Source organism: Halictus rubicundus, chromosome 1 (genome assembly GCF_050948215.1).
Source record: "Halictus rubicundus isolate RS-2024b chromosome 1, iyHalRubi1_principal, whole genome shotgun sequence".
NCBI classification, from domain to species: domain Eukaryota; kingdom Metazoa; phylum Arthropoda; class Insecta; order Hymenoptera; family Halictidae; genus Halictus; species Halictus rubicundus.
Window position 1 is genome coordinate 2,312,316 of NC_135149.1, and position 25,993 is coordinate 2,338,308.

General features: G+C 42.1%; 3 protein-coding genes across 7 annotated transcripts; 1 reads left to right on the forward strand and 2 right to left on the reverse strand.

Moving 5' to 3' along the window:
• Nucleotides 1-4,436: 4,436 nt before the first annotated feature.
• LOC143365887 (ciliogenesis and planar polarity effector 2) lies at nucleotides 4,437-5,988 on the reverse strand. 2 transcript variants are annotated; one of them, XM_076806474.1, is made up of 5 exons: nucleotides 5,795-5,988; nucleotides 5,347-5,527; nucleotides 4,997-5,262; nucleotides 4,801-4,937; nucleotides 4,437-4,710 (listed from the first exon to the last, which is right to left on the reverse strand). In XM_076806474.1, the coding sequence occupies exons 2-5, from the start codon at nucleotides 5,441-5,443 to the stop codon at nucleotides 4,503-4,505; spliced, it is 708 nt and encodes a 235-aa protein (XP_076662589.1). In that variant the 5' UTR covers nucleotides 5,444-5,527; nucleotides 5,795-5,988; the 3' UTR covers nucleotides 4,437-4,502. The 2 variants fall into 2 exon arrangements, with proteins under 2 accessions (XP_076662589.1, XP_076662580.1); XM_076806465.1 differs by lacking the exon at nucleotides 5,795-5,988 and having other exon boundaries at nucleotides 5,347-5,715.
• A 171-nt stretch (nucleotides 5,989-6,159) lies between these two features.
• Nucleotides 6,160-13,085, forward strand: LOC143365844 (uncharacterized). Its single transcript, XM_076806421.1, has 10 exons — nucleotides 6,160-6,435; nucleotides 6,928-8,117; nucleotides 8,209-8,410; nucleotides 8,489-9,228; nucleotides 9,298-9,426; nucleotides 9,499-9,667; nucleotides 9,744-9,983; nucleotides 10,052-10,304; nucleotides 10,389-10,723; nucleotides 10,940-13,085. Exons 1-9 carry the CDS (start codon nucleotides 6,306-6,308, stop codon nucleotides 10,684-10,686), a joined length of 3,351 nt encoding a protein of 1,116 aa, XP_076662536.1. The 5' UTR covers nucleotides 6,160-6,305; the 3' UTR covers nucleotides 10,687-10,723; nucleotides 10,940-13,085.
• On the reverse strand, nucleotides 12,627-24,621 carry Ash1 (histone-lysine N-methyltransferase ash1). Of its 4 annotated transcripts, none has more exons than XM_076806310.1 (14): nucleotides 24,035-24,621; nucleotides 22,440-22,826; nucleotides 22,144-22,355; nucleotides 21,957-22,076; nucleotides 18,173-21,879; nucleotides 17,757-18,089; nucleotides 17,393-17,673; nucleotides 16,807-17,303; nucleotides 16,306-16,727; nucleotides 15,893-16,219; nucleotides 15,650-15,822; nucleotides 15,388-15,554; nucleotides 15,094-15,306; nucleotides 12,627-15,026 (listed from the first exon to the last, which is right to left on the reverse strand). In XM_076806310.1, exons 2-14 carry the CDS (start codon nucleotides 22,609-22,611, stop codon nucleotides 14,883-14,885), a joined length of 6,768 nt encoding a protein of 2,255 aa, XP_076662425.1. In that variant the 5' UTR covers nucleotides 22,612-22,826; nucleotides 24,035-24,621; the 3' UTR covers nucleotides 12,627-14,882. The 4 variants fall into 4 exon arrangements, with proteins under 4 accessions (XP_076662425.1, XP_076662442.1, XP_076662414.1 ...); XM_076806327.1 differs by having other exon boundaries at nucleotides 23,195-24,621; XM_076806299.1 differs by having other exon boundaries at nucleotides 22,440-23,129; nucleotides 23,195-24,621.
• Between the last annotated feature and the right edge of the window lie 1,372 nt (nucleotides 24,622-25,993).

Genomic DNA, 25,993 nt, shown 5'->3' on the forward strand with positions numbered 1-25,993 from the left:
ACCGGTCCACCGACGAGATATACAGGGTGGCCCACATAACTCTGAACAGCTCAATATCTCGAAAACTATGCCATCGATTTTAAAGTTCTTAGTCGTAAATTGCATGGAACTGAAGGGCCTTTCTGACTACATAAACGTGAAGTGGCCTCCCTTCCCCTTTAACGGGGGAGGGGAGGTACCTTTGTAATTTTAAATGGAACCCCCTATAAAATGTTACATATTTAGATTCTACCGGAAAAAAACAAGCCAATTTTGTCTGAAACATTTTTTTGTCAGATACTTCCATGATGAGATATAACAGTTTGAAGTTTCGAGTTGTAGGTACTTGAAGCGTTCGGAAATAGCGTTATGGAATTATACGCGCTTCATAATTTAGAAACATTTCATAATTTAGAAAAGCGGCTTAGTAAAGCTGTCACTAATGAAAATAATAGTGCCAGTATTCTTGCTGCAATTACATTAAATCCTCACATTAGTCAACGTACACTTGCACAAACATTACATATTAGTCGTTCATCAATTCAACGAATTTTGAAACGGTAAAAGTATCATCCATATCACATGGTTTTATCACAAGAGAATTCGATAGCAGATTACGATCACCGCGTAAGATTTTGTGAGTGGCTGCAGGGTGTTGTGGAAAACGACTTTTTGTGCAAAATACTTTTTTCCGATGAGGCCACTTTTATGAATTCAGGGCATGTAAATAGACATAATCTGCATTATTGGGCCGTGGAAAACCCAAATTGGATGCGATGTGTTCCCTTTCACCATCGATGGTCTTTAAATGTTTGGTGTGGCCTAACAGGAGATTTTGTGATTGGACCTTATTTTTTCAAGAAACTGTAACATCTGCAAGTTATTGTGATTTCTTAAAAAATCATTTGCCTGCGCTTTTGGAAGATGTGCCACTGTACGTTAGAAGAGAAATGTGGTTCCAACAAGACGGCGCTCCTCCACATTTTGCAATCATCGCCAGGCAATTTTTGAACGAAAAATTTGGGAACAAATGGATAAGTCGTGGGGGACCTCGTCAATGGCCTCCTCGATCCCCCGATCTAACACCATTAGATTTTTTCTTATGGGGATATGTAAAGGACAAAGTTATGTTTGAACCACCGACGACAAAAGAGGATATGAAACAAAGAATACTGATGTTTCGAGTAAATAAATGTTTACAAGCCCGTGGTGGACATTTTGAACATTTAATTTAAAGTACATTTTATTTCTTGACGAATAAGCAAAGGACTCAAGCGCGTATAATTCCATAACGCTATTTCCGAACGCTTCAAGTACCTACAACTCGAAACTTCAAACTGTTATATCTCATCATGGAAGTATCTGACAAAAAAATGTTTCAGACAAAATTGGCTTGTTTTTTTCCGGTAGAATCTAAATATGTAACATTTTATAGGGGGTTCCATTTAAAATTACAAAGGTACCTCCCCTCCCCCGTTAAAGGGGAAGGGAGGCCACTTCACGTTTATGTAGTCAGAAAGGCCCTTCAGTTCCATGCAATTTAAGGCTAAGAACTTTAAAATCGATGGCATAGTTTTCGAGATATTGAGATGTTCAGAGTTATGTGGGCCACCCTGTATATATATATATATCCTCTATGTCATGCCGTATTTTTTCTAGACTACAAAAATTGGTGTGGCGCGACGGTAGCGTGCCAAGCGTTCGTTCAAATGCTGCCTACTAACGCATTTTTTTTTAAATTTTATTATATTTTATCACTATGTATTTATATTTTCAATCGATTGAACAACAGGATTATTTACTATTATTATATATTATTATTTATATAATAAATATATGTAAAATTTTATAAATTTGCTGTGATTTTCCGGATTTCGAACTAGTTACTATTACGATTGTGTGATGTTACATCTCGATATCTTAAAAATTGTTGATTTTAAATAGACGTGTTAAAAAACGGATCACCCTTTCTTCATTACTTTATAAAGTGAGAAAAATAATTTAGCCTGTAATTTCTAAAAATAGTTCTCAAGCTGCAAAAAAGAAATTATTGCTAAACCTCTTCTACTGTCACATGGACTACAACATATTTAATTCTAGTTAGTTACTGGAATATAACGGATATTTTTCTATTCTATAAATAAATAGTAAATAATCAGACTTTATTCGAATAGATCTTCGAATAAAGGTATCATATTGTCATCCGACACCGGCGCGCTCAACACGCACCATAGACGAAACCAACAAATTATCGCCCCCCCCCCCCGTAGAAAATCTGGTCCGTAGTACGTTCGCTGAACGAGAAGGACTTCCTCGTTCATGTTTGTTCAGCTAATGCATCTAATACAATATATCGCGGACGACATGACGAAGACAAACGAGCATTTCTACGTTTCGTCCAAGACTAAACGCGCCAAGCGCACAGAGGAAAGCCGTGATGTCATATTTGAAACAAGCAAGTAATAAAATATGAACAATTGGATCTTTTAAATATTTTTATATTTTTATGTCTGATTTTCAAACACACTTTACAACAAAACAAAAAGGGACAAAATTCTGTGATATATCGGAAAAGGCGTAGCGTTTATTGTGTAACTACGACGAGTTACACAGTTTGCTGTGTAATGTCTTCAAAACGTTCGTTTACGACGACAATGGTGCAAAAAAAAACAGTCCTGTAGCATGGTCTCAGGACAGTTCTCTCGTCCTGGTACGGGGGGGGGGGAGGTTTATGGCACTCTCAAGTGCTCTCTCATTTCAGGTCCTTCGACGGGGAAAATCAAATTGGCGCAGAAAAGGCTGGGTTTCCATAAAATATGGAAACACCTGTACCTGAGCAGGACAGGCCTGGCTGACAATGTCCAGATCCCCACGAGTTAGGAAATAACGAAAGGAATAATGTACGGAAATCATCGCACGCAACTGCGCAGGGTGTGCGAGAATGACCGAAAGCCGGCCATAGGACAATTTTTCAAAATTACGAATATTGTTCATTTGAGTTGCGATGTCATTTTGTTCAAACCATGACCTTGTTATGTTCAAACCTTAACATTGTTAAATCATATTTTCAGTTCTGTTTTCTTCAGTCAAATACTGCGAACTGTAATGCTTGTTTCTTCCTATTGTGTCAAATGTGTACACTTTGGAGGATAATTTTGCGATTGAAAGTTATTACTTGATTAAAATTGCTTTCGTGACCATGCAAGCCTGACGTTACGAGATGCGTAGCGACAAGTGCAAGGGTCAGAAACCTTTTCAAATTGCCGCTTCAATGTTGCAACGAGCAGTTTATAAATGGTCAATTGTCTTTCCCAAAGGTTCAATCCATGTCTGTACAGAGCCCAAATTTTGAATTTCTACCTCATCGTGGAGTAATTTACAATATTTGGCAGCATACATATCGTACATACGTGAACCTGTGCTATCGATCTGCATTATCGACCGTATTATATCCAATTATATCGCAACGTACAGTGTTTGCCGCGGAAAGACCGTGGCGCTAGTAAGCGGAACAGCAAAATTGTGCCTTTTTTCTATACATTTTACGTCTTAAATAAGTAAGTAATCAATTAAAAATGCATACCACCGTGTTTGTACATGTCTTTGCTACGTCTGTATAGAGCCTTTTTTTCGATACGAACACTAAATCTCTCGAAATTAAGAGAATCTCTCAGCGGCAGCCATCTTGTGACGTCATACTTGCTTTAGAATTCGAATTTTCTGCCGAATATTACAAATTACTCCACGATGAGGTAGAAATTCGCAATTTGGGCTCTATACAGACATAGATTGGACTTTTAGGAAACACAATTGACCACTTCTAAACTGCTCATTGCAATATTGAAGCGATAGTTTGAAAAGGTTTTGACCCATGCATACGTATATGGATTTCAAACTCTACCGACCCCCTTATGATTACTCGGTATTTCCAGGTATTTCACGTCGTGCGACAGGAAACAGCATAAGATGAGATGACTGAACTCGCCTATTCCTACATCTCGTCTGTGATATTAGTTCCGACCGATACGGCAGGATGTGACACAAAAATGGTGAGGGGGCTCTACATACAGCCCCGCGGACGTGAGACAAAATACATTGGGTTATTGGTCTACTCATGTACCTCGTCTGTGACGCAGCTACCTACTTTGATACAGTATTTCATGCGGCTCCTAATAGCTTCGGAATCAGTTTTGTATTAGGAACATATGATAGATATGAAGGTAGTACACAAGATTAGCTATGTCCTCCCTGTCCTGATGTGAAGGCGGTGTCACAAAAGTGGGAACGCCGAAACCCCGAGCGTGAGCACTCCCATGACCTCTCTGGCAAAAGATACATGCTGTTGTTTACATGGCGTCTTATCGCCAGAATCGCAAAAATCATTTGTGCTTGCATGTAAAGTTTAATCCAATGAAATGAAATGGTTATAAAACGTATAAATAAGGTGGTAATACATAGCTAAAATTATATCTGTATTAGTAATCGTATAAAAATATAAAAATGAACATACAATTACAGACTACTTAATTCTGTCCCATTTGCTTAGATATAAATTCTTTGTCCCTATTCCAAAGTATACTACATATAGCATTTAATTGATAAGAACAATCAAATATTTCAGATCTAGTAGACAATTTATTAATATCAAGTCTAATAACTTTAACTTTCCATTTGTCTTCGAACTCTTTGATTCTTGCATCTTCTATTGTAGAACTTGACCAAGGTTTAAATCTAGAAATGTTTCAAATTAAATTAAAATAATTTAAATCTACAAAATCACGTAAAATGTTTGTGCCAATAAATATGGAAATATTAAATTACTTAGTTCCTATTATAATATTAGCAGGCTTTTCTTTTATAGCAGCCATTGTATTCATCAAATAAGGAACATCATTAAATCCTGTGGCATCATCGAAACAAAATACAGAACATATTGCATCGACTTTATCCTTGCAGGCCTAGAAAAATAAATGATTGTGATTTTTGCTCCTGTACAATTTCAATATATCCTACCTACAGGCAATATATGATTATATTTTTTAATGCTTGTTTCGGAGGTATCCCAAAATTGTAGTTTGAATAATACAACTTTGTCCCATATCTTAACTGGCCAAAATATATTTGTCTTCTTTATGCCATTTGTTTCTATATAACTATTGGATTCTTGTATACCAGCTAGACGTGCTACAACAGAAGTTTTTCCTACTCCTGATCTACCAACCATAAAAATTTTATAAGTAACTTCCTCGATCGAAGATGGTAGAGGTGGTCTTTCAAGTATACCTATAACATTGTAAAAAAATGTAAATACAGAAATAAAATCAAATAGGTAAATTCGTGGATTGTGTGATCAACGATTTTATTTACCATAGAATCTTCTTTTTTTCGATGTGTTTACATAAAAGTGGTGTACCAATGACTCTCCCTCCACCGAATGCAACCAGTTCACATTTATTGCATTCATGATTGAATACAATACGATTAAACAATGGTGCAACAACCTCAGGAATCATTGATAAACATCGGAGGTAGCAGTCATTATCACAATCTGTATAAAAAGCAAGTTTGATTATTAATTAATAAATATTTCATTGAATCGGTTTGGAAAAGAAGTAAGAATAATATAAAGAACATTGTTCTTCCTTAAAACATTGACGAATAACCAAACGAACACGTTTTTCCCAACATAATTCATTATGAAATCATTTGAAAACAACAAATATAGGATGTTCTGCGATGTAAACAGATAAGCTTTGCCGGCATGTTTAAAATGTTAACAAATGCAAAGAAAAAATATTGTATGCCATGGGTTTACATTTAAATATGCTGTTGATATTGTGGAAGCGTATCCAACGATTTTAAAGAAGATAGATCAAATGTAGTAGGCATAGCAATAGGTGCATTAATATTTTAATCCATATCTCGGTAGGCGAGCTGAATCAGTCTTTTGTTTACGACACTTTTTTTCAGAGTAGTCTCTCGAATATGTCGGAGAAGTTTCTCGGTTGAATTGGGGAGCACCCTGTATATGCGATCCACCGACCAATCAGCAGCAGTCCCGCCTTAAGGAGACCAATAAGATCACTTCTAGGATGTCGATGCAAACGGGTACAAATAATTCCATTAGCAGTGAAGTTGGCGTCGGTTCGAACGAATGCCACATTGACCAATAAAATCCGTTTACAACACGTAACGCGTTGTTTGCAGTTGCGTCGCCATATTGTATATTTAACGCGGGTTTACTGGCGCGTGTATGGGCTTTCTGTAACATTTTCTACCGAGTAAAAGCGCGTGGATTAAAAAACCGTTGTTGAATATCACGCGCGATGGATCCAGAAAAATTGAAAGTGGTCGAATTAAGGACAGAACTCTCACAGCGTGGACTCGATACGAAAGGCGTCAAGTCAGTGCTCGTTGAAAGACTTCGTAAAGCATTACAAGAGGAAAATGCGAGCCGTAAGTTACGTTTATTTTCTCCATTCGACGTTCTTTCGTTATTTCAACTACATCCGTGTGAGTTCTTCGTCGCGTAATGATCTCTGCATTCGTTCAGTCCAATGTTGACAAACATTCGAATCAGGTGATAGGTACCCTTCCATCGAGTCTTGTGCTATATCTTTCTACGACTGAACAATCAGTCAGAACGATTTAAACTGCATCTCTTGCGTCGCCGGAACCAATAAACAGTTCTACCATACATATTTTTTGTATTCTATAGGTATATACAAGAAAACTTTTATATTCTTCTCGCGTGTTTACATATGCTTGTGCGCGCGACGCTTCTTGAAAATTTTCTTTACAGTCAATCGATAATCTTCTTCTCGAAGTACACTCTAATTGCCTTCCTCATTTTCGTTGTTATTTATCGTAATGTTTAAGTGAAAAATACGCATTTTTTAGATATTTTCATTGCATAGATGTAACTTTGTCAATGTATTTGTATTGTAGAAGAGGACCAAGGGAAAGGAAATGTCAATGCAGACAATACACATGACACAGCGAATCAAGAGAATGATGAAAAGTCAGAGTCCGCGAAGGTACCACAGACGCCGAAAAAATCCAGTAGATTGTCCAAAGGTGTTGTGGCAGTAACGCCACGAGAAACTCCTGGAACAAAGAAACGACGAACTTCTAGGGTTTCTTCATATTCCTCTCGAAAACGAACATCTCCAAAAAAGTCAGATCAAAATGATCTCTCTCGCGAATCATCGCCTACAATCTCAGAACCTGCTTTGCAAGAAGAACCTACTATACTGGAAGAAACTACCGGGCAAGAAGAAATTGCCTCGCAAGAAGAAAAAACTGATTCTTTAGATAGAGTTGAGGAAACAGAAACAAAAGATCTACTGCCAGACGTAGGAAATACGAGTGCAGACACAAAGGGAGTTGCAAAAGATGTGGATGAAACAAAAAGTAGCAAAATTGAAGGAGAAAGTGCGCAACTACAAAATGCAAAGTCACCCGCGAAGTCTACTGTTCATGAGAATGTGTCTCCGAAGAAACCTACTGTTCATGAAAATGTATCTCCGAAAAAGTCTACTGTCAATGAAAATTTATCTCCAAAGAAGTCTGTCATCAATGAAAATTTATCTCCAAAGAAGTCTTCTGTTAATGAAAGTGTATCTCCGAAAAAGTCAACTGTCAATGAAAATTTGTCCCCGAAGAAGTCTCCTGTGAAAGAACATGTGTCTCCAAAGAAGCCACAGGAAGACACAGATGAAACAGATAAAGTGCAACAGCCTGTAGAGGTTACTTCGATAAAAGAAACAGTTGAAAATACAGAGGCTTTGAAAGAGACCAAGCATAGCGAGGCAAATGTAATAAAAAATGATGAATCAAAAACAGTTACCGAAGAAAGTAAGATAGACGATATTAAGGAGGATATTGTTGAAAGCGACAATATGAATGTAGAAACAACAGATAACGTGCAAACTGTAGAATCTATTAGTAATGTTAAGACTAGCGACATTCCTGAAGCAGAAGCAGCAACAGATAATTTGCTCGAACAAGAACAAAATGCTGACGAGAACGAAAACGATGAATCAAAACCTGACGATGCTTCGATGGAAGATCAAAATATTTTACCAGGTGATGAAAAAGTAATGGACAATATGCGTGATGATAAGCCAGAGGAGCAGGTATGCATCAATAATACACTTTTAACAGTACTATTTTTAGTATAAGTTTGTTTTTTTAATTATTAATCACTGTCCTCGTTTACGTGTAAAGGATGTAGAAATGGAGGAAGCGAAAGCCGAAGAAGATGCAGACGAAGATATAGATTTGAAGGAACATGATAAGGATGATACGCAAGTGGACAGGAAAAGGAAAAGGTCGCCCAGCCCTTTGGAAGAGCGCGAAGATTCACCGGCAACTGAGATCGTCGAGAACGAACCCGAAATCGACGAAACTGCTTTGACCTTATCTTGGTGTAAGTTTTCATTAAAATTGTGTTTCTTTGCACGACTTTACATGAAGACTACGATATAGCGGGTTTCTCTACTTTCAGATGATTCGGATTTAAATCTCGTTATTGACAAGGAGGGGTTTTTTACTGCTACGCCTATGCACAATGATGGTTTTTCACACATGTGGGCTGGTGCAAGAGCTTCGTACGGTTTTCTTCACGGGAAAGTTTATTATGAGGCGAAAATAGTAGATCTCTGTCCCATTGATACAGAAAACGAAGAAAATCCATACATACTTAGAGTGGGCTGGTCTACTTCGTATACGTCGATGCAACTGGGAGAAGAAAAATTTAGTTTCGGTTACAGTAGTATCGGGAAAAAATTGACGAACAATCAGTTCGAAGACTACGGGCTTCAGTTTGGCAAGGACGATGTTGTCGGATGTTACCTCGATGCAACATCCGAGGATAACATAGTCTTATCTTATACCGTGAATGGGAAAGACCAAGGAACTGCATTCAACATCACGAAATCAGAACTCTGTGACAAAGCATTGTTTCCACATATCTTGAGCAAGAACTGTAGCTTTGCCTGCAACTTCGGTCAAGAAAATCCGTGGGCCGAAGAAGTTTTAGAAGGTTACATGTCAATTGGCAATATGGATTCCCAGTCCAAGATTCCTGGTCCGCGCAGACCTACCAAGAAAGAAGAATGCGAAGTAATATTGATGTGCGGATTACCCGCCTGCGGGAAAACAACTTGGGCAACAAAACATGCGGCTGGACAGCCTTACAAAATGTACAATATTCTAGGGCTTGGTAGTTTAATCGACAAGATCAAAGTGCGTACTTCAAACCGCTCGATAGATGCATATTGTCACATATTTTATATTTCGACGATATTGTTTTAGGACTCGGATTTGTCTCACAAAGAGAACAACAATGATCAATGGGAGGTCCTTATGGACAAGTGTACGCGCGCATTAGATAAATTATTGGAACTGGCTCCAACTAGAAGGCGCAATTACATATTGGATCAGGTATATATCGGGCGTTTAACTTTTCCATTTTTCGAAACACATAATTTCATATTTTATTAAATCTTGTCATAGACAAATGTGTACCCTTCCGCACAAAGACGTAAAATGAAGACTTTCGGAGGATATCAGAGAAAAGCAATAGTATTGGTACCATCCGAAGAGGAATACAAATCACGCGTTGCTAAGCACAAATCGGTTGAGGGCAAGGAACCTACCGAATCTATGCTGATGGAAATGAAAGGTTTGTTGTGACTTACATCAATCTTGTATGTTGTTTCATATATTTCATCTGACACGACGTGTTTGTGTGGTTTTAGCAAACTTCAGAGCTCCGGTCATCGGCGAATGTTTCGATGCAGTCGATTGGATCGAGCTCAATCGCGAAGAGGGTGATAAACTTATAGGAAAATACAACAAAGAAGCAAAAGAAGCTGGTTATGGATTGCAACAAAGTAAACGTCCACGGCTCGAGTCAAGACCAGAGAATTCTCGAGATAATCGCAGCACACGACACAACCGCGACAACCGTGAATATCGTGATAGACGGGGCAATAATTGTGAGTATCGTTAGAAGAATATAGTAATACAAGAGAGGAGAAAGAATCTGAAGAGACAATGCCCACAGATTCCGAGAGGAATCGAAACGCAGGCTGGAGAGGCGGTAGCAATATGGGCTGGAGAGACAGACCTCAAAGGAGTGGTCATGTGAGGCACGGTGGAGGCTATGGTCCACCGGTACAATGGAGAGGACGAGGAGCACCTATACCACTCGTACATCGTGGAATGGACAGAAGAGGCGGCAACATGGATAGAAGAATGGGAAACGACAGAGGTCGAGCATTGGGATCCCGCCAGGGTGGTGGTTGGGCTCCAGTGGGGTAATTCAAATTCCGAGTCTTTTGTCTTTTCGTTTAAAAATGCAGATTATATAATGTGATTTGTTTCTTTGTTTTGCTTTTTAGAAATTATTCAGGTTCACAGCAATCGTGGAATCAACAAGGCAATTGGTCGAGTGGACAGGGTAGTCAAGGATGGGGACAGAATAACTGGGGTTCGCATTGGGGAGGAAGCTGGAAGAGCTACGGACAGAGTTCGTACAATCAACAACAGGGTTACGGTAACGGAAGCTGGAACAGTTGGAATCAGCAGTATTACAATCAGTATTGGGGCCAACAACAACAGCAGTCGCAGCAACAGCAACAGCAACTGCAGGGCGGTCAGACAACTGCAAGCGGTGATCAAACTGTAAACAAACAATAATCCACTGTGATAAACGTCACAAGAGTGGAACAGTGAGGTATTATGAATGGCTGAAATTTTATTCTCGTTCAAGTAATTTCTCGGTATGAAGTCAAACAGTTTTATACTTGTAAAATAGTTGACAAAAAGAAAAAGAGAAGAAAAAGCGGGAATAAATTTTTCGAAAAAGAAATTGATTCGCGATACCGTAATAAGATATCAGGATTCGCGCGATGTGTAATATTCTTAACACTATACCGGTTTACTTTTACAGGCAAACACAGTGGATAATGTAAAAACTGCTTTAGCTGGTGATTCCACAGTAGGATATAGTCTCCCTCAAAAACCGTCGGGGATACATGAAAACAAATATACACCTCGTCCTTGAGTGTCGTCATTACCACACATTGGTTTTGATCACACACACGCAGATAAATGGACAAACTTTTCCACGACAATATATTCACGATGTTCTGTTCGTATATCGTGTACGATATACAGATTCCAAAGTTATTGCGGTCTCTCATGATTCAAGCAACAATCTAGATTTGTCGCGTGAAGGCACCGTTACACATGCACCGTCAAACTGAACTGCATTGGGAAATGTAGTACATATAATGAATTGAATTGTAAGCATTACGTAATTGTAACTCATGATTGATTTTTCTTTTGGAAGAGAAACTTTTCGTTACGACGCAAATGAATTTGGATTACGTACGTACTAATTTTTGAACGAACAAAAGGGGGTAACTTATGCAAGGTGTTTGTTTTATCTCAATACAGTAAAATATCTTTTAAAGGAATAATCCTACGAAAAGAACGTTTGAATATAAGTTGATTGATACGACGGAGGGACGTTAAGTGGTACAAATATCTACACACAATAATAACATAAATGTAGAATTTTCCTATTTTAGTTTTATATCGCAGTCGAGTTAACAAAACGATTTACGCGGGAGGGTCAAACAACCGATTTTGTAGCATCATCCCCTTAAAAGATATTTTACTCTATTGGAATGAAACAAACACGCTGTATAGTATAACGTCTTGTAACGTTTTTGAACGATGGGACCTGTCAAGAGAAAATCAAGCATCGCGTACGCTATACGATTAACGTGAAAAAAGATTCAAATACTTGCAACGGTATATCGCTCTCGGAAAAGAATCGTGTAAATATGTACAGATTTTCAAACGTATTGCACGGAACGTTTATTGGAAATCTATTTATACATATATTAAGCGAAGTACCATGTAATAAGGGGGAAAAGAAAAACAGATCTAGGTTCTCGACAACATATGAGAGTGATATTGTATATGATTTTGTCTTATCTTTCTATACTGATGACAGTGTTGTACAAAAAAGAGAATATCGTGTCACGAATAAATTATTAGACTTAATTTTTATTTATCCGCGTTTTATTAAACGATTCGAATTTGCAACGTTTACCAGAATATGCTTCACACTTTCGAATTGAAAATTCTATTTTGTAACTGTGTCATATTGCTCCGTAATCAAAAAATATGCGTTCGTTACCCAACGTACTTTCTCCTTCGTCGTCCTTTTTCCTTCTTTTTCGTCAAGCCGTGCCCTGTTGTCACGTATATTATCCAACTCCCCTGGCTCATTAAGTTTTATTTTAATAGCTGTCGATTGCTTGTTGGAACGAACCCAGTTACCAGCAAACAATACCTATCTTTTTACATTTTGTTTTTTTTTTCAATTCTAACGATGAAATCGTTCGCTCATAGTTACAGGATGATTGTCTTTTACCTCCTTTTTTTAAAATCTTATGTACAGCGTACGAGACTTCGAATTAAGGTACTTTTCGAATCGTAAAACGGCATGAATTTCATTCCTGGCAAAATCTATTCGATCAAACGAGTTAAAATGATGTTGGATAGATTATTAATATTTCTTTCGTGCTTGCTTTCGCGTGTGGCAATTAAATCTTTTCTAAAAGCAAAAAACGAATCACAGTAGGAGTAGTAAGAAAATTATTTTTAATGATGTCGATTAACAGATCTCGCGATTGCTTTTTAGTTTATAATTCTGTATTTTGTATATAAGCCAAGATATTTATTTACGTATTGTTTTATGTCCCGATATGTGGTCAGATTTTTTTTTATAAGACGTTCAGTTTGTTCGATGAAATATTTTTTGCCAAGGGTGGTAGCTTGAAGAGGATGTGGTAGAAAGTAAAAAAGATACGCCGAGGATATTACCACGATTCGAAGTTGGCCACGATCAAAGTGTACTACGTTGAGAATCGCGAGCTAATGAACAAAATTCATCTATTTTTTCTCTTCCGGTCGAATATAGAATAAGAGTATCAGCAAATTAATATTCGTAATCGGAGAATTTACTTGTTGACAAAAGTGTACAAACTTAAATCGTAAAAATAAAAAATATCTTCTATTTATTTGGAGTTTAAACTATTTACAACCCAGATCGGATCAGCGCTATTACCCACTAGAAATATCCTGTAACAGTAATTCAGTCTTCACGCATGCTTAACGTAAATCGTCAACGACAACCGCTGACTTTGTTGGTCTACGGACAAGAATTTGTAAATTAATTCAACATGATTTACACATGAACGCGTTGCAATTTATCCGACAATATTTGTAACGCATTCTTGGAATCGCACGGAATTTTGATCGAAGGGATAGAACTCTGGAACTTTCTTAACTACTAATGTATTTTATATTTGTCAAAGCTGTATAGGTTCTATATCGCGTGAAAACTATCAAATAACGTTTCAAAACAATGTTTTACGCGGCAAAAATAAAAACTGTATACTGATTAAAAGTAACGATATCGAGACTGGTGATAGTTTATATTAGAGATTCTTCAAGAGACGAATGCAGTGTTAAATGAATTCGTAATTGAAACAATTCGTGTAGTTTCGCTGAAGGACCAAATCGTAAATTTCTACTCAAGTACAAATATATTGTAAGTAATTTTCTCTTCTCGAGCGTTAACCCGTTCCGACGGGTCACATGAGATGAAATTAATTATAGAAAGTGTTATTGCAGTACCATTTCTATGCGACAAAACATCTCGGATACAGTGCAGAAAAATGAAAAAAAAAAGAACCATGGTGTAAACAAGACTTATGCGTATTAAATAGCGTTTAATTGTATTGTATTTACTAACTGCATAATGTAATAATAAATACGAAATCCTGCGTATATTCGTCGTTATAGCAACGATTAGCTATGTTCGATCCGCGATCAATAATAAATTAAATATGTTAGTAGAGTTTTATCTATTAATTTAAAAACCTATATATATATTACACTTAATTCAAATAACACTGGGCTTATGAAAAATATATAATGGTACTTTTGTGCAATAAAGCCTCGCATGTACTCGATTTCGTCCTTGTAGGTCTACATATATCCGCTCCTTTACATGCGGCTGTATGATTTATACACTCGCGCACGCGTCTCTCGCTGTCCCACGATTCTTCGATCGCTGGCCAACGTATAATTTGTACACTTCAGTGTATCTGTTATTCGTTATGAAAGAAATTTACAAATACTTTTATACAAATCCGCAATTCTAATTACATTAGAATTCTACGAGAAGTAACAGTTCCTGTTAGATCCAATTTGTTTCAAAGACACGCATTGTCTCGCGTTACGGGACCTGATTCTCGATCCAAGTCGATCCGTTTTACGAAAACAAATCACCCCTATGTTCAATAGAGAAGATACTTACAATCTTGGCGCGGCACAACAGTTAAAATACTCTAGAGACGATCACGGATTATCTTCTCCCTGGATGTCGCGACGCGGTACCAGCGCGAAACGGAAGAAGCTAATCCAAGATGGTGAAAACGATAATGCTAGGAAACTGTAAAAGATTTCGATTACATCTATAGCCGCCTGAAATTTTCTACAGCTTCACGCACACGTGTAAAAACAACATATAAAAAGATCCCGATCGTTGCGAGTCCTCCGCGGAGGAGTGCGGCATTCGGGTACACGATTAAATATGATACGAATGGACGGGTCGCATTAATAGTGCAAGAAGATGGGAACGCAAAACTTTCTCGCAGTCTGCCCCATGAAACGGATCGAATGGAATCAATTGAATTCACGACGAAGCAGAACGTTCTGATTACAGACAACTCTGTAAAGGGGTTAACAATGGTTCGCATCGCGTACGGATGCCGATTAATGCCGCATTATCGTTGCTGTACAATCCAATGTCACGGATTTAATCCACCAGGCCTTTTCCGGTTCCGTCTATTCCTCTCCAACAAGAATGACAAATCCAACGGATCCTTCTTGTTCGGCATTTTTTGTAGCAAACCGATTAAAATGTTGTTTAACCTTCGCCTTTGCTCTTCTCTCTGTGAAGAAGAATTCGAACGTGTTATTATCGTAATGAAAAAAACCGGAAAATAATTAAATAATTACCTGAGCGTACGACGTCGCCGGTGTGGAAATAGACAAGATTTCGTTCGATCGTCGTCTACCCTTGCTCGTAGAAGATTTCAGCTGATCCTTGCCGTGCGTTTTCGAGCTATCACCCGACTCCGACTTTTGATTAGAGTCGAGATCTTGGTTGCTCATTTTCTTTTTGTCTTTGTTCATTTTGCTTCCAACCTGTATCCCTTCGAGACTGTGAGGCTGTAACATTTTTGCGAGCATTAAATTTCACTTGTTGCTGATTTTACGGTATAAATGATGGACTGTAGTTGCGGTACTCACCAAATACGTTCGATAGTGTTTAATGCGTTGCGGGAACGTTTCGAATGCATATGGTTTCGTGCAGACTTGATGCCTAGCTCTGGCTACCTTGGTGAAGAGGCGAGCAGCGCGATCGACGCGATACTCGCACACGTATGTATGTTCTGGTGTGGATCCAACCGGTCGGCCTTTGGTTCAAAGGAGAATGGATGGAGAAACGATGAGACAACATTATTAAACAACTAGTCAAAAGACAAATGTATTGGGGAATAAAACCAAGTACCTTTGCAATAAGTATGAGGATCGAGGACCCAACAACGTTCAGCAACCAAATCGCATGGTACCGCTTCGTAGAGGGGAGCGCAAACGACCTCGTTTTCATAGAATTTTCGAGTGGGTTCGTGGTAAGTTTCATGAGGTCTCAAATAGTGGTGGCCAAAGACGAATCTCTCTCCTCTGCAAGAGAAAAACGATGTGAACATCTGTACCAATCTACGATCATCAAATTCCCAAGAAACGTTCTTACTCGGTATTCTTCCAAAGCCTCTCGATTCTGAAGATGTCCATTTGTTCGTAATCAGGTTTTTGAATGGTTTTGTACGTATGTTTCTCCGGCGTATCTCTCAACACGTACACCGTGTCTCCTTGTCTGAGCTGCAGATCGCCACGCATCAAAGTAACATAGTGTTTCTTGCCTTCCTCCTCTTCGTCTCCTTCCAAAGGTATTTCCAGATCAACGGGGCGCGGCTGACATCTCTCGCACAGGTACGACTCGATGCTGGTGTCGGCTTTCACGCAATCACAGTGCTGCCAGACCAGACAACGCTCGCACTGAATCATCAAACCTTCGTCCCTGTGTAGAAAAGGATTTTCTATATAGTAAAATCTTCCGGCTGAAATTTTCATTTCGTGTTAGTAGCTTTTTCATTCTAAGCTCACCTGTGTAACCCGCATATACACCTAATAACGTCTTCCTCCCCAGCAGTGGACCCTCTAGGTGGTAAAAATCCTTGAGAAGGAGGACAGCCTATTGCCTCCGTTATCGCATTCACAAAGTCAGGTTTGCTTCCAAGATACAATTTTCTCAATCTGGCCGCAGCGATGCCCAACTCTGAAGTTCTTCCGAAAAACCGGACATTATTGTCGAAGAGCTTGATCATATCGTGATCGAAGTGCTCGGCGGTTTTGTAGTGGCCTGTTCCGATGCATTGGTCGATTGCGGTCAAGTCTATGGGATCCGATATCTTCTCATAGTAATCGGGCAATTTTCTTTTCGAGGGCAAAGTTATGAACGGCGAGCACAACAGTTGGCCGTTCTCATCGTTAGCCGTTGCTACAACGCTGTACAAGTCTTTCAACACCTAAGAAATGAAAAGAAAATAAACAATTCCGTATCAAACACGACTACGCGACAGATTTTGTTTAGTTTGATTTATTCACCTTCGCCAGCTTCGCAGTTTTATGCACCTCCGGATCGTCTTGCGCTTGTGCCAACCTCCTCGTCCTCACCGTTCGCGTGTTGGTATTGGTCAGAGCGGTTAACTGTGAGAAGAACGCGTCCGATTGGATCTTCGCATCGCCGGGACTCTTCTCTTTGAAGGTACCCGCGTTGCCGAACTTTGCCTTGCCGTTTTGCATTTGTACTTGGTTCACCGACGACTTCACCCGCCTCACCTTCTCCAAGTTTCGCAGCAGGAAGCAGTGATGCTGTTGCGCGAAACAACGTTGCTGGTGAGACATTGGCTTCAACGCGGGAGCATGCAACAGACTCGAGTCGCCGACTTTTCGCGATTTACAAATGCCTTTCGAGTTGACGGACTGCACAGCGTTCGATTTCCGCACGTTCTTCCTCGGTCTGCCGACCGACCGTCTCTCCGTCGGTTCTAATTGAGATGGGAGGGGAACAACTGTCTTTGGAACCCTCTGACTCTTTCCACCTGCGAAATAGAATAGTATTTTCAATTCGATCAAAGAATTGGTAACACGATAAACGTTTCTTGTTTCGATCGAATCTTAATCTCATTACCTATTACACCCCTGCAGGCACTGCTACCACACCTGCACTCCTGTCCCTCGGATGGGTTGAACAACGCGAAATTATAATCGTAAGTCAGCTCTTCCCCCGGCTTGATGTCCCTGGATGCGAACAACGCCATACGCGGGTGTCCGTGGACGCTCCACTTCTGCATCTCACAGTTAGGCTCGCAAGAATGATTCACGAAGCGTCCGTCACCTCCCATCCGATGGCCATCGATCACCAGACCTCCGTCGAGATGCAGACAATAATGGTGCGTGTCGTGTGCGTACCTGAAACGATTTTACACTCTTTATACTCTGGCTAAAGGTTCGTGTATGTATTAGCTGGTATATTATATTTTCTGTTGATATACCTAGTCGCCATTCTAGACTTAAACTCCCTCTCGGACACGACCTCTCCCACGTACTCTAGGATGAAAACCCCGGATTTGATGGCTTGCTGAGTCCTCACTCCCCAACCTTTGTCCTCTGTCATGAACTTTTGCAAACCAGGCGCCCACTCGTGCTTCTGTATCTTCTGGTTCTCGCATTTCTCCCCGCATGGGCAAAGCTGCGGAGAACATTCGCTCAGAACCATGCGATTGATGCAGTCGTCGCCGCAGCCACTTTCCGGTTTGCATTCGCATGCTTGAGCCTCGTAGAGCGTAGTCGGTTTCACGTCGTAGTAAACGTTCATACGGATTTTCCTGCAGCAAAAAAAAAAAAAAAGATGAATGAATGCTTGATCAAGATTACTTCAGATGATGATGATAATAATCAGTGATCTTACTTGTAATTCCATGATGGTACCGATTCTCTGCCAGGCGGTCTGGACTGTGTGTGCAACCACCATAAATCGTACCGCAATTGGAACGACATTTTCCTCTGGCGCAGGAACTTGCCGCACTGATACGAAGCTGACAGGAGAACAGCGGAAGCAGCATCATTCGCATCGCCAACTATTTTGTTCTTTCCAGCAACCTCCACAGTTCCACTGGCGCCGCTCCTCGTCTTCGACTCAGAGTCCTTGCCGAAATCTTGCAGCACACCGCCCTGCAGATACCGTTTTTTCCATCTGGACTGTTTCTTCCTGGTGTGCGTCGCGTTCGTGTGCTTTCCGGCCTCTAGAACATTATTGTTCGACGAGTTATCGTTCTCAGTATCGTAGCCCGAGCTGCGCAGACGCTTCACGTTTCTGGGCGCCAGGGTGCAAGGGCTGGCAGAACCACGCCGCTTTTTCTGATTTCCATTCAACGGTGCAGCGTGCTCGGTCTTGATATTCGTCTGAGACGCAGCGCGTTCAGGAGGATGCTTCGGGTTCTCTTCCAAGGTCTCCGCGGCGGCGCATCGTTGCTGCTGCTGAGCTGCTTCGTACCTTTCCAGAGACTCCTCCAGGGGCGCGTTTTCGTCGTATGTCCTCAGATCGTGGATCTTCTCGAACTTGACCGGACAGAACTTCTGCGCGGCATTCTCTTCGCTGTCCGCTTCCACTAAGTCCTTCCTCACCCTCAGCTGGCCAGCGCGAGACTCAGTCATCTCGTTCGCGCAGGCGCGAGAAGATCCCTCCCGTTTCGTCGAATCGGAGTCCTCCAAAGCGAATTTGTCTGAAACCGTTTTCCCAACGCTCCCGGCGTCAGCGCGCTTGTCAAGGTTCTCCCCGGACGCGATTTGTTGCATTTCCGCGCTCAGCACGGTCGGTTTGCTCTCTTCCACGGTGTCTTCGATTCCTTCTTTGGACGAACTCCGGTCGCCATCTACATCCGCATCCAGATCCGCGTTGTCGTCGCTGGTCAGAGCGGCTTTCGTCACCGTGCCAGTCGACGTCTCGCTCGCGCTCAACGATCTTTTCTTTTTCTTTCTCTTCTTCAGGGTCGGGAAACCGGTGCGGTTGATCGCCTTGCGCCGTCTCATTTTCTTCTTGGTGAGCACCAACGCGGCGGCTGCTGCCGAGCTCAACGGGTTTGGAAGGTTCGGAGCAATATTGTCCCGCGGCGGTTTGCTTTCTCCGGCGGTCTCACTGTCCTCGTAGCTCTCGGTTGCATTGAAGTCCGCTGCATCCGTCTTGATATTCTTCTCCAAACGGACGTGCTCCGACGAGGACTGCTCGTGCTTCTCCAGCTTCTCCGCCGCTTGGCCTTTGTCGGACTTGATCGACTTCTCAGTGATTGTTTTCTCACTTTTCCCGCAACTTTTCTCGGTACCGTGGCCCTTCATCAACTCGCCAACACATTTCTCCGTCTTCTCGACCTTTCCCTCGACCCTCTCCGACTTCTCGGTTCTTTCCGAGTGGCCACTCTCGACCGGGAGTTTGGTCACCGTGACCCGAAGATCCTTGACAATCTTCTTCTTCCGACGCGGCTGTATGTCCGCTTGGCTGAGCGGTTTCTCATCCAGCGCCTCCAACGAGGCTGCCGCCGATTTTTCAGGGCTCGAGCTCTCCGCATCCCTGTGTCTTTTTTTCGGATTGACGGGTACAGCGTCTTCTTGAGAAGAGGAAGCGGAACTGCCGCCTCCGTATCTCGTGATCGTAGCCTCGATTGCTTCCTCTATATGACTTTCGGTGCAGTTTCCTTCGTTGGCGGTTGTGTCGCCGGAACTCGCGTTCGAACTCTGAGAACTGTGAGGACTTGAAACGTGATAGTGTCTCTTCTTCAAGGGCAGTCTCTGCTCGTTCGGATTCGAGTTCGCTGTTGCGTTCACACCGCTCTTCGAGTCAGTCCCCGCCGGTATCTTCTCCTTCTTCGAGCGCCTCTTTAGCTTCTGGTCGTCGCTCAACGCGACGTCACCTTTTCTCTTCTTCGTTAGCTTTTTCACACGGAAGATCTGCGGCAGCTCGGAGTAACCGACGCTAGTGTTGTTCCGACCCAAGCTGCACGATCTGGCGAACTCCTCGATCAGTTTTTCTAGCTCCTGGCTGATGCACGGGTCGATCCGAATCGGAGTCTTCGGGGGATTCAACGGCAATCGCCGCCGGTGCTTGTGATGGTGATGGTGATGCTTGTGACAGTGGTTGTGTATGGGTTGCGTGGCCTTGTCACACTTATTGCTCGGTCGCTCCACCTTCTCCGACTTGAGCACCTGGCCGACCGGCAGCGAGATCAGAGTTTGGACTCCGACGCCGTTTGTTTCGAACGTGGCCGACGATGTTCTTTTGCTGTTCTTGTTCTCTTTCAAAACTCGTCGCGTTACCGGCGCAACGTTCTTCTTCAGCAGGCTCTGCCTCTTCGACGACGGGCCGGAGTTACTTCTATTCTCCTTTAGACTTCTCCTACCAGAGTTGATCGGTTTCCTATCGGCTACGATCCTCTCGCAAGAAGACTGTTTCTGACGACGCAACGGCGTCGTAGTCTTGTTACCAGGGCCCGGCTTGTCTTTCCTCATCTTCTTGCACATCCTACCGTCACACTGACTCGCATTCTTTCCGTACTTACTCGTTACAGTTCTACTTAGGCACTTGACGCGCGTGGAGGAACTCGCGTTGTTCCTCTTTCCGCTTATCCTCCCCTGCGAAAATTGTTTCGAAACGTTACAGTTACGTTTCTTCTGGCAAATCCCAGAAGGCTTCTCCTTCGACTTCTTTGCCGATTCGCTGGTCTCTTCCTCCTTCTGGTCTCGGGCCGCAGCACTTGTCTTGTGCTGCATCGACTTTGATTTTCCCCTTTTACTCGGCTCCTCCTTCGGAGGCTTTTGCTGTGGCGTTACCTCTTTCTTCTCGTTCTTCTCGCTTTTCTCGGTCTTCTCCACTTTCTCCGTCTTTTCTATCTTCTCGATCTTCTCGACTATTTCCGGCTTAAGCCTCGGCCTGCCCGGACCCCGTGGTTGAGCCGATACAGTCTTCGCCGGTCGGCCGGGCTTTCGTTTCGGTGGATACAAAACTCGGTCCACGTTCACCGCTGGCTTCGGGACCACGGCTTGGATCGGTGACTGCGTCGGAGCTGGTGGACTCACGGGACTGATTGCCAAGTGCAGCGGACTGTTGTCCACCGACTGGATTCCCGAGTCCGGGGACACGTTCGAAGCGCAAGGATACTCAGGATCGTTTAGCTTTTTGCTCGCTTTGCTCCGTCTCTTCCGCGGTTCCGACAACAAAGCCGTTTTCTCGACGAACTGCTGCAATAAAGTCGAACTATACACAGGTACAGGATTCTGATCGCCGTTCTCACTCGTATCCGAGTCAGCTCCGAGCGACATTCGTTCTATAGCTTTCGATACCAGCCGACCGCTTTCCGAGTCCTCGAATCCGTCGAACGGTGCGTCCTCGTGCTCTTGATCTGGCAGGATAGCTGCTAGATCCTCTTGATTTATCTCCTGCAGCGGAGGATGTTGTTGCTGCTGCTGCTGTGTTTGTTGTGGTTGCTGCTGCTGCGGTTGTTGTTCCTGCTGTTGCGGCTGCTGTTGTTGTTGCTGTTGCTGTGGCTGCTGTTCCTTCTGTGAATTATTGGGTGATGGCAAGCGACCCTCTGACGAGTCTGAATCGTCGCTGCTGCATTCCGACGACTAAACAGAAAATTAAGAAATTGTCGACAATAGCCAGTCGCGCTTGGGCCGCGTTCTATCAAAATAAAATTGTTTACCTTCGTCTCGCAATTAGTTTTAGGTTTCTTCGTTAAGCTCCTTCTGGTTTTGTCGCACCGTGTCTTTTCCACGTCTTCTTTCTTCGGTCCTTTCATAGTGATCTTTAATTTAAGCGCGCCCTGCAAGGTGAGCGAAAGTTATTTTATGGTAGATTCGTTTACATGCTAATTTGTATTTCGATCGTACCGATTCGAAATTGGTTTCTTGAATGGAGAACGTTTGTTCGCTGTGCTCAGACGTGCAATCCGAATTTGAACCTGTGTCTTCCTCTTCTTCGTCGCCGCTGCTCTCGTCGTCTGAGTCCGAATTCGAATCTGAATAAGAGCAACTGCCTTCGGTGCCACCAGAACTTTCGTCCTCGGAATCTGAATCTTCTTCGGAATCGACAGAATGTGTTCCTGCGCGAAGTAAATATTTGTATCAGAAACGCCTGAGCAGTAATGCTGTGAAAAAGGAAATTCATAAAGCAAACAGTTTGATACCATTAGGTTCAGTGGTCGGATCCCAGCTACCTCCACCTTTTATGGCATCCATGTCAACGGTCGAAGGAAGTTCTCTTTCCTGCTCCCCATCGTTTTCTTCCCAGTTCCAGTTCTGTAGTTCTAACTCCGAAGGATGGTGAATGACAGCGCTCCATCCTGAATCACCGGACATTTTTTGGCTTATCTAACATCCAATAGAATCCAATAGAATACCATTCCTTATGATTTTGTTGGTTGATCGACTTCTTCTGTATTCTCATAAACCATGTCCGTCTTAAAGCATACGATAGTTAAATCTTATGCGTATCGGTAACGCTCCCATGTTCGCTTATTCATATCTGATGTTCCTCGCAAGTGTGTTTACACTTTATTCATAATTATATGTAGCTGCAACAGCAAACGCAAACACGTTCCCTTGTAGAAACAACATTGGTGGTTGTAGACAACTTGTTATCATGTACCGGTAGCCACAGGTATAGAAATAAATGCAAGCGATACTCGCAGGTAACGATACAAGAAGATAATAAACCCAGTGACGCAACTTAACAAGGGATCTCGATCTACGTGTTGATTTTCCATTTGGGCTAAATTCTAAAAAATTCAAAATATCTACACGATGCGGATATCAATTGACCCAGATGGGTTTATTCCTCTGCTGTACCATTACCACAGACTGCAGATTCGCCCAAGCTGAAAACGAGAGCACAAGGTTGCTGTCATCGAAGTTTCCAAATCTTTCGAAACTTTTTACTGACCGGATTAGCATAATATTTCGAAGAAACAGAAACAGATGTTCGATCGGTATTCGGGTTTAAGGTGATCCAATTTGATCAAACGGTTCCACCGTTTCGCACACGAGTGGGAGACGAGAGTGTTCGAAGCGCGGGAGATCGTTTACGTATAACCTCGTCGAAGGTACGACCATCGACGGAGCAGAAACATGACTGTTGGAAAGCGGCTGAGCTTTTCCCACGGTTGAATAGTTAGCTCTGAAAATGATTCGTAACGATCGGAGACACCGTCACCGAGGATCTGTTACGCGTCGTTGGTACGTCGATGCGCGCGTATTTCGGGTACACGCGCGTCACTTTTGTGTACGCGCAAACAGCAGCGACGATGGCAACGGTAACGTAACACGAATACACGCGTAAATGGCACACGAGGCGGTGCGGAAGACCGACGAATTTTATCCAAAACCGATCGTTCTGTTTACATCGTCGATGAAGCGTACAGAGATCTCTCGAGAGTATAGAGGAAAGGGGGGGAACAGAGACGAGGATAGACACAGAAAGAGAGAGAAAGATAACGCGAGAAAGGAGCACAGTTGAACGGACGGAGAGAAAGAGAGGGCAAGAGAAAGATAGCATAAGAGCAAGCAACCGAGGGAAGGGGCACAACGAGTAAATGAAAGAGAGGGAAAAAGAGAGATAGAGACAGAGAAGGAGAGGGGCGAAGAGGGAGAAAGGTTCCAGATCGTAGAAGTGAAAAAAAAATAAAAGGCAAGCACGTTATTGTCGAAGCGAGCGCCTAAAGCGTGGTGAAGAGTGGTGAAGCGAGAAGTAGGTTCGTAACGCGGACAATGACAGACACGATACCCTGCGGCCTCCTCCTCCGCATCTCACGACAACGCGGCCAAGGATCCACAGAATTCTGGATCGACGATTAACCGACGATATTCCTCAAGTTGCTTCGCCACGGACAGCTGTTTCTGTTTCTCGGTCGATGCGCCAGGTGCGTCGGCGACAGAATCCCGTGGAAACTCCCGTGTATTCAAGTAGAACTCAAATTGTCGCGCCATCTAACGTCCAACGCTACCGTTACATTCTCGCAGGCGGCTTATATAAAATTTTACTTTTTATTCCCTTGGAGTTCACTGGTCCTTAACAGCGAGCTCAAATATCGCGCTTCAGTTTGATCCTGTTTGTAATGCATTGTCAAAAATTTCTTTGTTAAATATTTAATATGTTAAGCGGAAAAAATTAATTAGATCTTCGTCAGAAATTTCAAACTGTTTTTACTTAACTGTAAGGGAATTTACAATTAAAAAAAGTATCCGGTTAACAGGTTTGCTTCGATTACGACCGTATTATCTCGTATTATATCGCAACTGCAATTGAATACGTCAAAACGACATTCGATAGATCGACAAACCCTGCCGTCTCGCCAATCTGAAGTCGATAATCGAACGCATTAACGGTCAGTAGGAAAGATTTATATTTTTCGCGTGATTCCACAAAAACAATTTTTCGGTATCGAGCCGAATAATCGTTTGCGACAAAAAAGCGGAACGATGCGTTCGATTATCGAAGCTTTGTCGTTTTTTTGGCAACCAATTTCCAGTGCGCATGCAACTGTAAGTAGATCTAACATGAATGTAGTCTCGGACGTCGCTACATTCACGCGCATGCGTGAAACTTGTACACTATGAACGTGGCTTCAAGAATTACGCATATGAATTGTGAACGTATTTATTAACTGTTTTACACAATAAATCAGGTAATCTGACATATTTTAAACTTACATTTATTTCGTAATACTCCTGTTGGTATTTTAAATGTTCGTGAGCCCAAGATTTTGGACTCGCATTCGAAATAAGTATCAGTCATCTCGTAAGTTATCATTTCTTAAAAATTAATTTTTAGTATCTCATGCTGTACGAATTCAAAAAGGAAAATGCAGTTTGAAGACATTGTTTGAGTACAACGAAATGGCAAAGGTGGTTTTTTAAATTTCAAAACGATGTTTTGGATAAACCAAAATTGGGTCATCCAGCAACATTTGATTTCGAGGGATTAGAAGCTCTGCACGAGGGAGAAGTTTCTAAGTTCAAAATTTCAAGTTAAAAATCATGATTAATATATAAGTCATTCAGAGTAAACGTAAGCATAAAAATGGTATATTTAAAAAATTAAAAGATAACGTGACTTTAGGATGACCTGAAGCTATATTTATAGTGTACGGTTTCAATCACGCATGCGCGTTTGAGCACGGAGTTCTGAGGCTATGTTCACAATAGACTCACTTACCGACTCGTATACATTAGGAATTAGTTGCCGAAACACACCGCAGTTTCACCTCGATAGCAAACATGTCGTCGTGGGTTCACGTTCGGTGTTCAAGTGTCCACTCTAGGTATGCGCGAGTACATCGAGACGAAGGGTGGTAGGAGTATGGGCTTGGAGTCGGTAATATGGCCGGCCAGATGTGCATAGGCAGGGTGTTGGGGTGGTGTTAGTGTCCTGTGCGTTATTTATGTCGAACTACCGTAAATCCTGCCCGAATCTTGCGTGTTTTCATGGAATCGGTGATATATTGTGCAGAAGCAGGAATACGGCTTGCATGAAGGCATAGCATACGCTCCCAAGTCAGACAAACATGACGTAAGTTCCACGTACGTGACATAGCATTCGAAGAAAAGAGAAGCCCGAGTCTCGACTCCAGTCACTCGGGTTCATGGCTTCTATCACCGCTCCGTTTCGTCCCCGATCGTCGTCCACGCCTGCATGGCTCTGTTCGACCCGTCATTTCGATTTTCTTCTCGCGCATTGACATCG